Here is a 13,035-nt window from a genome sequence, read left to right as displayed (position 1 = left end):
ACAACTGAGGTTACAGCCAGGCAGGCAGGCTTACCTTCCTGTCCAGAAAGGATGCGATCAGGCCGAAGTTCTTGGGATGCTGCATGAACCTGCAGAGAGGGAAAGGGAGAGGGTTACTGTGGGTGCTGGCTCTGACCCCCTCACAGCTGGGCTGCCGTGCCCTGCACGCCCAGAGCAGCAAGGCCAGCTCCCAGAGGGCCTCTGAGCTCTTAGAAAGTATTTGTCTGCTGCTCAGCTTCACAGAAACACAGGAACTTCAAATTTAGCCCAGTGGGGCTGGGTTGGTTGGGAGCTTCAATGTGCAAATGTTCATCATGAGGTGGGACAGGGAAGGGGGCCAGCAGTGCTGGAGAGCTGCTCATCACCCTGGTCCATCCCATGACCAGCCAAGCCTGTACCAAGGCAGGCACACCTGGCCAAGGCCTCAGGGTCTGGCAAGGAAAGGGTGAGGAATTGCCATCACACTCCACATCGTGGCCATGGGTGACCCCGGTGCTGAGCAGGACCCCAAGCCCTGCTGGTCTATTGGGAGCAGCTGCAAAGGACAGGAAGGGAAACCCAAACCCCGGGAGGAAGCACAGAGCTGCCACACTGCTGAGTTGCTCAAGAGATCCCCAGTGGCACAGCAGCTCTGCTGAACGCCGCCTCGTGCCCGGCAAGTGGAGGAGCTGTCAGCAAGCTCATCCCTGGCTCTGGCAGCCCAGAAGGGTACACTGCCTGCTCAGTGGAAGCTGTCCCCACTAGCAGAGATGCCTCCTCCAACAAATCCCTGTGCCTAGCTGGTGTGGAAGCACAGAGGGCCAGCAAGCCCTTGGCAGAAGGTGCTGCTGCAGGCAGCACAGTTAACCAATGCACTTCCAAAGCACGGAGAGCCCAGTGAGTGGTGACTTTGTGCCGGGAGAGGTGGCCACCAGCATGGGCTCTGCCCCGGGGAACTGAGCAGCCAGGGTGAGCCACGTTCAGCACGTGCAGCTCTGCCAGCTCCCAGGAGCTGACAGCTCTGTGCCCTGGGGAAATGGATCAAAAGGTGGGAGAGCTGCAGTGTGGGTAGGATATGGTGAGGAGCTGATGTCTCCAGCTCTGCCAGTGATTCCCCTGGGGCAACTGGGGGCAACTGAGCTCCCTCCTGCTTTTCCTGCTCTTCCCAAGGCCAAACTTGGATTCAAGGTGCTGAGCTGAACTCAGTAAGGGCCTGACAAACTCCAGCCATGGCAGCGGGACATGGGTGTTGTCATCCACGTTGATGCCGTTCTTGACACAGAACTCCCATATGGTTCAGGTGGCAATGCAAGATCCCTGTCACCATAACAGCTCACCAGAACAAAAAAGAAACCAGAGATGCTGGGGAGGACAAAAACAAAAAGGACAAAAGCAAACCAGACAAGTTGCTCAGACAATCCAGGATGAGGGCACAGAGCCAGAGCTGGCTCCTCACTCTGCACACAGCACAAACCCATGGCTGACCACAGGACAGCAAGGCCATGTTATAGCCATGATGCTAACACACTGTCAGGGGCAGTGCAGGTAATCCACTCCTTCTCATGGGCCAAGCCATCTCCCCATAATGAGAGATGGATGCTGCATTCTCACACGGCCCAGCACAATGCCTGAGCAGCACCCTCCTCCTTCACCAGCAAACCACAGCTTCCCTGGGAGTTGGCCAGTGATGGGCTCTCAACAGAGACCTGAAATCCTGCCCAGAAGCAAATCAAATCAGGTTCTCCCTCGTGGTTATGTTCTGACAGCTAAAATAGTTCAGACCTGGAGCTTGTCAGCCTTGCAGCGCCTGCCTGTTTACTCCAAGAGACCCTGCCAACTGGGCTGAACAAAAGGTTGGACCAGGTTTTCCTGGTCTCAGGAGGAGGCCAGCTCTAGGTCATGATCATGGATGACACAACTCCAGTTCACCTTAAAAACCCAGGACAGAAGCTGGAGCACAGCAGGCAGCTCAGCTGCCAGCACACCAGGCTGGGGGAGAGCTGGGGCAGGAGTCCCTACACCCTCCTTACAGCTCCTGAGTACCAGTCTCTGAAAATGAGCTTTGTGAGAGCCCTGAAACCCTACTGTATTTCTGCCTCGAGCTCTGCATCACCCACAGTGATGACACAGAATCCAGCGTGCACTGCAGGATGCACACACTGGGTGTGGGTTCTTCCAGCCCCATTAGCCAGACACAGCCCTGCCATTAAAGACCAAGTAATTAGCCTTTGCGTCATTTGTGGCAAGCCTTGCTGTTTGGAGTGGCACATTTTAAGGCTAATTAGCAATGAGGATTCTCCTCTATCAAAGGCTTGGAGCTGGTTTGCTTGTTTTGTTCTTTTTCGGTCCATCCTGGCAATTAATTATTTCAGCTGCAAACAGAGTCCTGACAAGCGGGGGGAGGAGGAGGGATCCTGGACACAGAGAGGCTTCCAGCATGGCTGGCCATAGGCGTGCTGGTAATCCACAGAGCCACCCCTGATTGTCCAGAGGCCAGACTAAGTGGTGCTGCTGCTGCTCAGGACAAAATGGCCCTGGTGTATCCTTGTACCTCCATGTCTCTCAGTCTGCAGCAGGGAACACCAGCAGAGCTCATCCCACTGGAAGCTGAACTCCAGCTCTGTTTTCACAAACACAGCACACTGGGGGCATAATGGAAAATTCATGCCTTAGTGTGCTGGGGCTCCAGCTGAAGCCCTGCATCAGTCCTCCATGCAAACACACCTGGGTCCCTGCTGGGCTAGGGGATACATGGGAGTCTGGATGTGAGACCAAGCTGAGCACCCACATCTTGGCTGACAGTGCAGTGGTACCCAGGGAAGGAATCAGTGATCTCACTTGATACAGTGATCTCACTTGATAGAGCCAAGCTGTTCTCAAGCACTGCTTGCAAACAGGAGGAAGCATCACAGCCAGAACCTGCACGTGGCTGATGTGGGAACGCATCCATGGAAACAGCAGCCGGTGGCAAATCCTGCAGACAGCAGGATGGAGTACTCAGGGACAGGCACCAGCTGGAAGCTGCAGCCTGAGGGGGTCTGCATAAAGGGCTTGGATGTTGACAGCCCCAGAAATCCCCTGGACAGACAGTGACCAAAGGACAGCATGAAAATCCAGAAAGGAAATGTGTACGGAATGTTGGGTTCATTTAAACTGGCTGATACAGCAGGGAATACAAAAGCTGAAAAGGTTCCTGTTCTTACCCTGCCATGAGCCCAGCAAAGGGGCAGGAACACACCAACCACACAGCAAGGCCTGAAGTTTCTGTGCAGAAGCATCACCCTCGTGCCCAGGTTCAAGGTAACACAGCAGCTCTGGATGTATCCGTGGGGGACAAGCCAAGCACTTAGGAAAATTCATGCCTTGGTGTGCTGGGGCTCCAGCTGAAGCCCTGCATGGATCCTGCCCACACTCCCCAGGGGCTGCACAGACAGAGCTGCGTGGGCTGCACTCACTTTTCCCGGAAAGTCTCCTTCTCCTGTTCACTCCACATGTTCATCACCTGCCGGTCCTTGTAGACCTTCATGGGGTCATCCATGAGGCCATTCATGTTGATGAATTTAATGCGCTGCTGGTCAGCATCGTAGAGCATGGGGGGGATGACGGCGAGCTGGCGCATCTGCTTCTCCAGGTTCTTTGGGGAAAGCAGAGAGAACAGTTGGTCAGCACCACGAGCCCGCAGGGACTGCAGGGGACAGATGTTGGAGAGGAAAAGGACAGGCGGAGGAGCAGGGGAATTCAAATGCAAGAAGTAGACAGCTTTATTGCTGGAGTAATTGTAAATTAAACGCTGAAAGAGGCTATCGCTGTCAGCCAGGAAACAATTCATCTTTCGTTTTGGAACAAAAGGCTTCAAGATCCTGTGTGGAAATGTATGACTTAAGTGAAACAGCTCCTGACCACAATGAGAAACAAATCAAAGCAGCAGAGGCACAAGGAATGACAATCCCCTTCCAGCCTCCAAAAGCCACATGGAGGTTCAGTCCCCCACCCCGACTGTGAGGGAAGTGGGCCAGCTTTGCAAAGCTTCCTGAAAGGGTGGGCAGAGGGAGACATCATGTTTCCCTTCCACAGGAATCCTGAGGTTTCAAATGGCACTGAAACGGGGCTGTCATTCCTTACTGCAACACCTTGGGACTTAATCTGAAGCCTTTACTCCATCCTATGGAGCACAAAGTTCATCCAAAGCCCCAGCTGCATAGCAGGACAGGACAGACTGGGCACACTGGTTTCCTTAAGTATTTGCAACAGAGAGGCCAATGTGATGTCTCATTTGTGCTGTCTTCTGCTCAAATGCTGGGACTGTCCCTTTGGCTGAGCTGCTGGTGATCCCCTGGCACAGGTCCACCCTGTGGGGATGAAGGGATGCTCTGGCCACCCCCTTTCAATTGCACCATCAGTCTGAGTCCTCCCTGTTACCTGGGAAGTCATTGCTCAGATTCCAACCTTTGACCCAGGAAGGCCAGGTCTCAAGTGCTGAAGTGCTGCTGTTTTAATTTACAGCCAGATGCTGGTTCCTGGGAGAACAGTAAAGGCCAACCCTTCCCCAGCTCTCATCCCTGCTCCTTCCAATGCTGTGGAAGAGCTGGAAGCTCTTAAGGTCTCCTCTGAGACAAGCAAAGCAGATTTGGGGCTCAGCAGGCAGTTTTCAGGGTGGAGTTTAGCAGCACACTGTGCAGGGGGATAGAGGTGATCAGCTAACACTCCACTTGGCCAGCACCTCTACAGGGCTGTGAAATCTCCCTTTGCTTCCAAGATCCGTGTCCTCTACATTGTCACCTTAACTGGCTAAGAGCAAAGTGCCTGGGATCCCAGAGAGGGATCAGCCATGGCTCACAGGCAGCAAACATCCCAGCTATTGCTGGGCAATGGCTGCGCTCCCCTCCCAAACATGATCCATTCACTGCAGCTCGCCTCTGTGCCAAGAGAGTGGAACCCTTGTGAAACCAGATCCAAACGAAGCCGAGGTCATGGGGATGTTTCAAGATGAATGGAGCACTCCCAGAACATGTGGGCCAACTGGCTCATGTACAAACCATTCATTCCACAGGATTCCCCTGTGTCAAGCCACACAGCCCATTCAAAACAAAACTAAACAGAAAACCCCCTCCGCCCAGCAGTCTGGGTGCAGGAGCACTTCCCTTCCCTTCCCTTCCCTTCCCTTCCCTTCCCTTCCCTTCCCTTCCCTTCCCTTCCCTTCCCTTCCCTTCCCTTCCCTTCCCTTCCCTTCCCTTCCCTTCCCTTCCCTTCCCTTCCCTTCCCTTCCCTTCCCTTCCCTTCCCTTCCCTTCCCTTCCCTTCCCTTCCCTTCCCTTCCCTTCCCTTCTTCCAGTATAAATCACAGCCAGGAGGTGCTACCCAGGATGAGCAGCGTGCTGGAGTTTCAGGTCCCTAAGAGACAGCCAAATGCTAATAAACCCAACCTACTGGCTATCAGGTCCATGTTTTGCTCTGGCAGAACCATTACACAGCTCCATTATATCTCTCACATGGCTGGGAAGATGCTCATGTGTATTAAATAAACCTCTGACTTTGGATCCTGTCCACAAAGTGTGTTTGGCATCATGGCAGCCTCCCCAACCTCACCAGGACCTAAAGTTAGTGAGATTTGGCCTAAGACTTCACTGTGTGACCTGGCAGTCCTGTCTTGGCTTCCTCAGAGAAGACAGAGTGAGGGCTGAAGAGGAGGAGAAAGGAGAAGCTGGTCTCACCTCTTGTTCCGAGAGCCCGTCGATGATTTCGGACACCTCGTGCTCGCTGCGTGCGGCTGACATGGAGAGCCCACCACTGCCCCTCTGTCCTACCCTGCTGGGAAAGGGCAGTCACACACTCAGGCACTGATGCTCCATTTCATAAGCAGCAAACCACGTTCAAGACAATTCTGACCTCTGTAACAGCCACATGCCAACATTCCACCCAGGCCACCCCCTCCCACACTGCGGGAATGGTGCCTGCGTTTAGGGCTCGAACATCAAGAGCCTCAAACCACTTTCCTTACCTGTGTCAACTTCCTGGCTTGCTAGAACACAAGGACATTTCAGGCCCAACCACGATCTCCCCCACATTATCTCCTGCTCACCCCACCACAGCATTGGCACAAAGGTGTTGGTGTTAGCACTGTGCCACCACATCTGGTTTGCAAATGCTGTGGGAAGTTTTAAATCAAACCCATCCGTTGACATTTTTCCTTTACAGCAACAGCCACACTTCTTACAACTTGTCTTATTAAGCAGGTAAAAATTAAAACATTTCTCAGTACCATTTCTCCCTTTGTCTTTCAAACAAAAGCCATCAGTTAGGAAATTTGGACCCACCCAGTTGTTAGCGGGGCACAAGGATAGGATACTGGCAGAAGGGTTTAGGTTTTCTGCATATCAGGTGACCCCGGGCAAGATGCCAGGGCTGAAATGGGAAGGACAGGGAGTTTTCAGCAAAAAGGGTGGAGATCATGAAGTCGTGTCTCCTCCTGGCAGAAAACAACATGACCTCAATTGCACTTCCAATGAAGAGAGGAAAATGGACAAAGGGTGGGAGAGACAGGGGACATCCCATCCAGTGATGGAATTTCACTCCCTTCATATTGTCTGTGGTCGTTCCAAAAATCTCTGCAGATGTTTCTGCTCCCACCAAAGCATGTGCATGTATTAAATCATCAACATGACCAAATGCACCTGCAAGTTTTGTACATCTTAATCTGGGCACACCAGTAAAGCAGGAATTAGTGTTGTCCCAGCCAGCTGGGGCACAAGGGAGCTACCCCTGGCTCTGATGTGGCCAGCTGGGAGATCAGCAGGAGAGGTGAGACAGGCAGTCACATTCCTGACATTTCTGCTCCTTTTGGCTCTGTGTTGAGCCACCCTGGGGAAAAAGCAGCAAGACTCATGTCTGCTGGCTTCTGCCTTTGACCAGAGAGGGAGAAAAGGGACCGAGAGCCACCCCAGCCCGCTCCTCCCGCAGACAAATCCCACACCCACTCCCAAAGAAAAAAGAAAGGCTGTCTGATACCAGCTCAGCCCCTTCCTACCGCTTCTCCTCTAACCTCTGCATGCGCTCTTGCAGCTCGCGTTGCTTCCGGATCTCCGGGAATTGCTTCTCATAGTATTCCCGCACTTTGCTCTCCTTGGCACGGCGCCGTGGGTTATTTTCAATGCGCTCCACTTTTTTTTCCCAGGCCTCCATCAGCTGGTCATAGCGCTGGCAAAACTTCTGTTCCTGAAAGGGCAGAGGGAGAGAGGGAGCTCAGAGACGTGCCTGGGAAGGGCAGCTCCTCCAGGCCTGGCCCTCCACGGCTGCTCAGGCTGAGCATGACTCATGTTGCTCAAAGAAATACAATTTATTAGGACATGGACATGCTCCAGGGCCTGGGACCAACCCGAGAGTGAATTCTCAAAACAGGCCATCGGGTACCCTCAGGCTCTTTCCTTCCTGACCCAACATATTTGGTGGAAGCAGGACTCCTGCCCAGCGTGGCTTGGCTCACCCCTCACATCTGCTTGAGCATCCTCTGGCCCACCAAATGCTTGATTCAGCAGCCAAAGGCTGTGCTGGGGAGGGAGCATCATCAGTGATGATGCCCAGCCTTAGCTGAAAGCAGCTGGGGGACCAGAGGGGTTTTAGGGTTTCAGTTTGTGTCAGATAAATGCCTTCTAAGCCCCAAATCAGGAAGTGAAAGTAGATGTTGCTTAATGGCAAACCCCAGGTCACTCCTGACCCTGACACTGCTTTCCAGAATGGGTGGCTCAGCACTAGCACACTCAACACCACAACAGAGATACAGGGAATCCAGATTTCAAAGAAATAAATTCATCTCTTGCCACCACTGCCCTATGACCAGAAGTCTGAGGCTGCAGGATTTCCCAGATGCACTTTGTTCTCACCCTGTTTGCTCTTGGCCACAAATAAAAACTGGGAGAGGTAAAAATACCTCAACCCAATGGAAATACACAGCAATCTGCAGCCCATGCCACACCAATCCTGGCACATGGGTTTGGTTTGTCCATCCAGGACCTGGCAATAATCCAAGAACAGCAACACTTCTTTGATCTCCTTGGCCTTTTGGAGGGGCCTCAACGATAACGTGAGGCAGACAGAGCACCTCAAGCCCAAGAGCTGAGCCAGATTAACACTTTCCCCTGCAAATAAATCAATTCCCACTTGCATGCCTGGAGCCAGGGACTGTCCTGCCCTGCGTGGAGGTACAGGAGGTGCTTGAGCTTTATCAGGAGCTAGAGGAAACAGCCACAAGATAAAAACCAGGAAGGAGAACAGAAATTAAAATGCCCTAAAAGCCCACATGGGGTATCTCACACTTTGGGTGAGGAACTACAGGTAACACCAACAGCCTGCGGCAGCTTGGCACAATCACAGCTGCTGCGTTTTCACCTCTCCCAAAGTAATGCCATCAGCCCCCTGAAAATGAGAGCTCCCACCCTGCCAGCAAATCTGCTACATCCTCCTGCTTTCAGAGCATCACATTTGGGAAGAAGCTAAAAATACCCCATGAAGTTTATGAAGCTGGTGCCCAGTGCTGCCAGCCTGCGGCACGGCCGGGAAAGAGCCCATCACGAGGGCTCAGTCTGCTGAGAAGCCCTGAGGCTCCTAAAGGTTTGTAATTCCCACTGGGAATGAGCCAGTGCTGGGTCCCACATTGCCACCACCCCAGCAGAGCCACCTGGCATGGCCCTGGCTGCTTCACAGCTAGCAGGGTGGCTCTTTTTCCTCCTTTTCTTCCACTCCTTGGAACAACTCGACGAAAGCTTTATCCAGAATTCCTCTTTTAAGGAACTGGCATTTAAAGATGGAAAAAGCAACATCAACGTCACACTGCTGATTCCCCAGCAGCTTGCAGCCTGGCAGCAGGGCAGCAGTACCAAAGCTTCATCCTCACACAGCTCTGCCCTCCAGAGCATGGCTTCATTACGGACCAGCTGAGCATTTCCTTAACTCCTCACCATGCAAACTTCAAACGTCACTGCAGCTGGGCTGGGCTGCAGCATCCCCATCCACTGCTTTTTGATCCAGCTGGGATACAGGTCCCCTGCAATCTCCTGCACCCTTCAAAAGCCAAGATTACAGGCACCTTACAGCACTGTGAACTCCTTAGATCATCACAGCTTTGCCACCAGGAGAAGCTCCTGGTTAGGCACTTCAGGAACAGAAGCATCTATTCCTTCTCCAGGTTTCCTCTGAGCAGCTCTAAGCAAGTGTGTCCATCCCTGAGCAACCATCCGTGCTGGCTTTTAGCATCAGTGCCCCCTGTGCTCCCGTGCCTGGCTGGGCTCAGCAGCCCATCAGCCTCTCAATCACACCAGCAAGTGAGAGGCAGCCAAATCGGACCTGACATGTGTATCTAAAAATGGATGAATAGTAACGCTGCCGTAGCAGCTGAAGGCAGCTTGTGGGCTGTGCCAAGCCCGAGCCCTCCCGCAGCCCACGCTCTCACAGCTCCAGGGAACAGAGCAGCTCTCTGGAGGGGAGGAGAAGAGCGAAGGTGACAGGAGGAGCCAGTCCAATTCCTGTGCAAGCCCTGTGGTTTTTCTTCCTTTGGCTGATGGAGACAAACCTCTCGCACCCTTCACCATTCCCTCTCTGCATCATTACCCCGATGGCAACTACATGTCTTCTGCTGTCTGACCTCAGTGGAGACAGGAGGAATCCTGTGGATCCTTTGGGGCTCTAAGGGCTGGACCCTGTGGCGACCGAGCTCTGACCCTGCTCCAGCCAGCCCCAGGCAGCAACAATACCCCAGAAAGTAAAAGAGCCAGAAAGAAATGCTGGCATGTGGATGGGCTTTGCTAAAAATAGGGTCTGCAACAAAATAGGCAGAAAAATAGCTAAGCATACCCATTTTGCAAACAGAATCAGCAAATGTATTCACTTTGCAAATTCAGCAACCGTATGTTGCCTATTTTGTAGAATAGGCAAAATGCTTCCCTAAACTGAAAAATCCCCTTTCAAGGACACTGAATAAACTGGCTGGCAGAAATTCACCTATTTTGCATGACAGGCGACTTTATGGCAAGTTGTATTTTAGGAACTGTGCTCTTGCAGCCTAATTAAACCTTTTCCCCCAGCTCCTTGATATTCACACAGAGCAACTCACTCTAGGTTTAGCACAGTAACCAGCCATTTCCAACAGAAAGCAGTTCCCAGGCACTTCCCTCCTGCTTCCAACAAAACCAAATCATGCTTTGCAATCCATTTTTCGAGGAAGGGAATATTGACCCATATCCCATCCTGCAGAAGCCCTCAGCTGCAGGAAGGGAGGTGCCCAGAGCAGCACCCCACTGCCCTGTCACATCCTGATGGAGTTGTAAGCCTTGGAGCCCCTTGCCCTGGGAGAAGCTTTATAACGGACAAGTCTAAATAAACACATTTTTGGACACACAACCATTCCTTGGGAATGCAAGGTCTGTGGCTGTTTGAATTCTGAGGCAAAAAACAAAGCATAAGAAATTAAAATAATTATTCAAAATAAATTAGCAAATAACATGCTATCCGCTTCAGAAATGTATGTATTGGAAGTTACTTTTAAAGGTACAGCTTTCAAAGCACTTCCCAGGCTTGTTACTTTTAAATTTTTCCAACAATTCCTCCCAGTTCTGGCACTTCTGTCCAAAACCAGCCCTAAAGACACTGAGAAAATCTGCACCACTACCAATGTAAGAATTTCTTACTGGCTCTTTAGTCTGCCCCAGGATAGAGACAACGAGTCAGGAGACAGTATTTACAGACAATATTGACATCTTCTCATGAAACGTGAAGCCCTGTGAGCTGAATCACCCATCATTGAAAGACACTGCAAAATCCACCTTCCTGGTGGGAGCCATTGGTTGTTTTGGCATTTCCTCTTCTGTGCTGGCTTTGCCTTCCAGCTCCTGTCAGGAACGACTGCAACTGTCAGCACCGAAAATGCACAAATTCTATGAAACCCACTTGAACTTTCTCCTCTAGTAACTGCAGACTTTGCAACAAAATTCTTTGAAGCCTCATAACCAGCCCAGCCTTGCCCCTTACCCAACCAAGACCTGTGTCCTTAAAGGTCACTGAAACTCTCTCGAAGACAATGCTGCCTAAAAACCGGTGCAGAGCTTGAATTGTTGGGTTTTTTTTGGTTTTTTTTTTTTTAAACCACAAATTCCTAGAACATTACTCTGTGGTCAGCTGGAAGGAGGCAGAGCAGCCTCCAGTAGCAGAGTCAGCTTGTTTCACACCTCTCTTAGGGTTCAATTACTCACAAAATAAGACATTAATGCTGTGAATAGGCTTTCTGAGATCAATGATGGGCTCTGCTGTGATTAAGCCAGCCCCACGTGTTTGCTCTGTGGGAAGCACTTGCAGAGGGAGGTGCTGCCTGCAGCAGGCTCGGGGACCTCTCCTTCACATGTTATTTTAAGCAGGAGAGATTCCACAGTAATACAACAGGCAAAGTACAGAGTACCAGCACCTCTCTGCTGGAAATCATCCTTTTCTTTCTCACATAATAAATTACGCTGTTCTGTACATACAAAATAAGGTCTAAGGGAATCACTTACCCACTGCTTGCGTGCATGATTTCTCCTCTTAAAGTATAAAATTAACTTTTTCCGCATTGCCTGGTTTCTGTAAAGGGAGAGAGAGAGGGAAAAAAAAATGAGATCTGATTAACGAGGCAGCTAAAATACCCAGCCTGGCTTTCCCTGCTTCCAAAAGAGTGTGCAGCACAGTTTCCACCTTAACTTGGAATTGCATCAACTTGAGAACAGCAAATGCTCTTATCTCAGACCTCGAGCCAGCTTAAAGAAAGATCAACAAACCCTCTGAGACAGGAACTTCACCCACATCTGTTGGTAAACCAGGACTAAAGATGAGAACTAAATTAAGAAAGTCTCACTGCAAACTTTCCACATGTTCTCAGCACCACACATCGGCAGATGCTCAGCTCTGCATCTATCAATGGGTCAGGCTGCTCCTTCATTAATTTCAGGCTGTTCTGCAAAACCCCAATGGGTGCCCAAGAGCTGGGGGGCTCAGGCCAAGCTCTGCATGGCAGGAGGTGGCACCCCCCGAGCACAGACCACCCTGAGCACCCCAGTGCCCAGGTCAGCAGTGATGGAAATGTCAGTGCACACATGTTCACCTCTGGGCTCTGAGACCCTGACAAGGAGGCAGGATCACAGCAGGGCTTGCAGCACTTATCTCCTGACCTCTTGCTTCCTTGGAGCCTGCCCAACAAAGCTGCAAACAGCCAGGAGAGTTCAGCCACTTGCAGAATTAGAACCTCAAGGGGGAAAACAGGCCACCACAACTCCAACCACCCCAGCGTCTGCCCAGACACTCCCTCACTTTCTTCTTCTTTCTACTTTCTAAAGGCAGTGTGGAACAAATGCTCAAAGAAAAGCAGCACAGGAGCAGACCAGAGCCTGCATGAGCCCCAGAGCTGAGCTCCTGTGGTTGCTCCTGTTGCTGATATTCACAGCAACAAAATCTAGGTAAAAGGTAGAGACCAGGGGCAAAGGAGTTTCCTTAAGTCTTTTATCCCGATTAAAGGCAGAGCTGCAGTGTGTAATTACTGATCAGGAGCTTAGCAGTCTCATGTAGGCATGTTCTGTGGGATTTAGCTGAATGAAGAGACACTCTTGCTGCTTCCTCATTCCCCTCCTGTGTGGCAAGCAAGAAGGGAAAAAACCACCCTCCTGCCCTCGTAAATCCATCAACATAATTAGCAGCTAACGGGATTGTTTGGGAAGGGGCAGAGGACCCAGCTCACTCAGAGAGAACTGGGGGCAGTCCTGGCTAAGTTTAGGAATGGAGAATATGGCAGAAAGCATCAACATTTTCCCCTTTTTAAACTCTCTTGTTGCTACACTACTGAACCATGCATGGGCACTCACAGGAACCCAGCCATCCCACAGCAAGAGCTGCCCTGGGAACCACAGGTCCCTCCAGCACTTTTTTGTCAGCCCCAGCTCCTCAAATGCTCCTGCATCCCTTCACATCACACACAGTGAGCTTTCCTCAGTGGGCAGCAAACCCTCCTGCAGAGGGTCAGACACATTTCCTTCCAAGCTTCAGCTCC

At 51.4% G+C, this 13,035-nt stretch overlaps 1 protein-coding gene across 1 annotated transcript in view; it reads right to left on the bottom strand.

Moving 5' to 3' along the window:
• Positions 1-13,035, bottom strand: part of NCOR2 (nuclear receptor corepressor 2) — a 156,726-nt gene that overhangs the window by 74,064 nt on the left and 69,627 nt on the right. Inside the window, exons 8-12 of the mRNA XM_062504674.1 lie at positions 11,513-11,579; positions 7,003-7,190; positions 5,690-5,786; positions 3,435-3,613; positions 35-89 (exon numbers count right to left, since the gene is read on the bottom strand). Of these exons, the coding sequence (XP_062360658.1) occupies positions 35-89; positions 3,435-3,613; positions 5,690-5,786; positions 7,003-7,190; positions 11,513-11,579 (586 nt within the window). The remainder of the gene's footprint in view (positions 1-34; positions 90-3,434; positions 3,614-5,689; positions 5,787-7,002; positions 7,191-11,512; positions 11,580-13,035) is intronic.

The sequence above is a fragment of the Cinclus cinclus genome, chromosome 17, assembly GCF_963662255.1.
Source record: "Cinclus cinclus chromosome 17, bCinCin1.1, whole genome shotgun sequence".
NCBI lineage: Eukaryota > Metazoa > Chordata > Aves > Passeriformes > Cinclidae > Cinclus > Cinclus cinclus.
The sequence above is the reverse complement of the archived record's forward strand: the minus strand, read 5'-3'. Positions and strand labels throughout refer to the sequence as shown.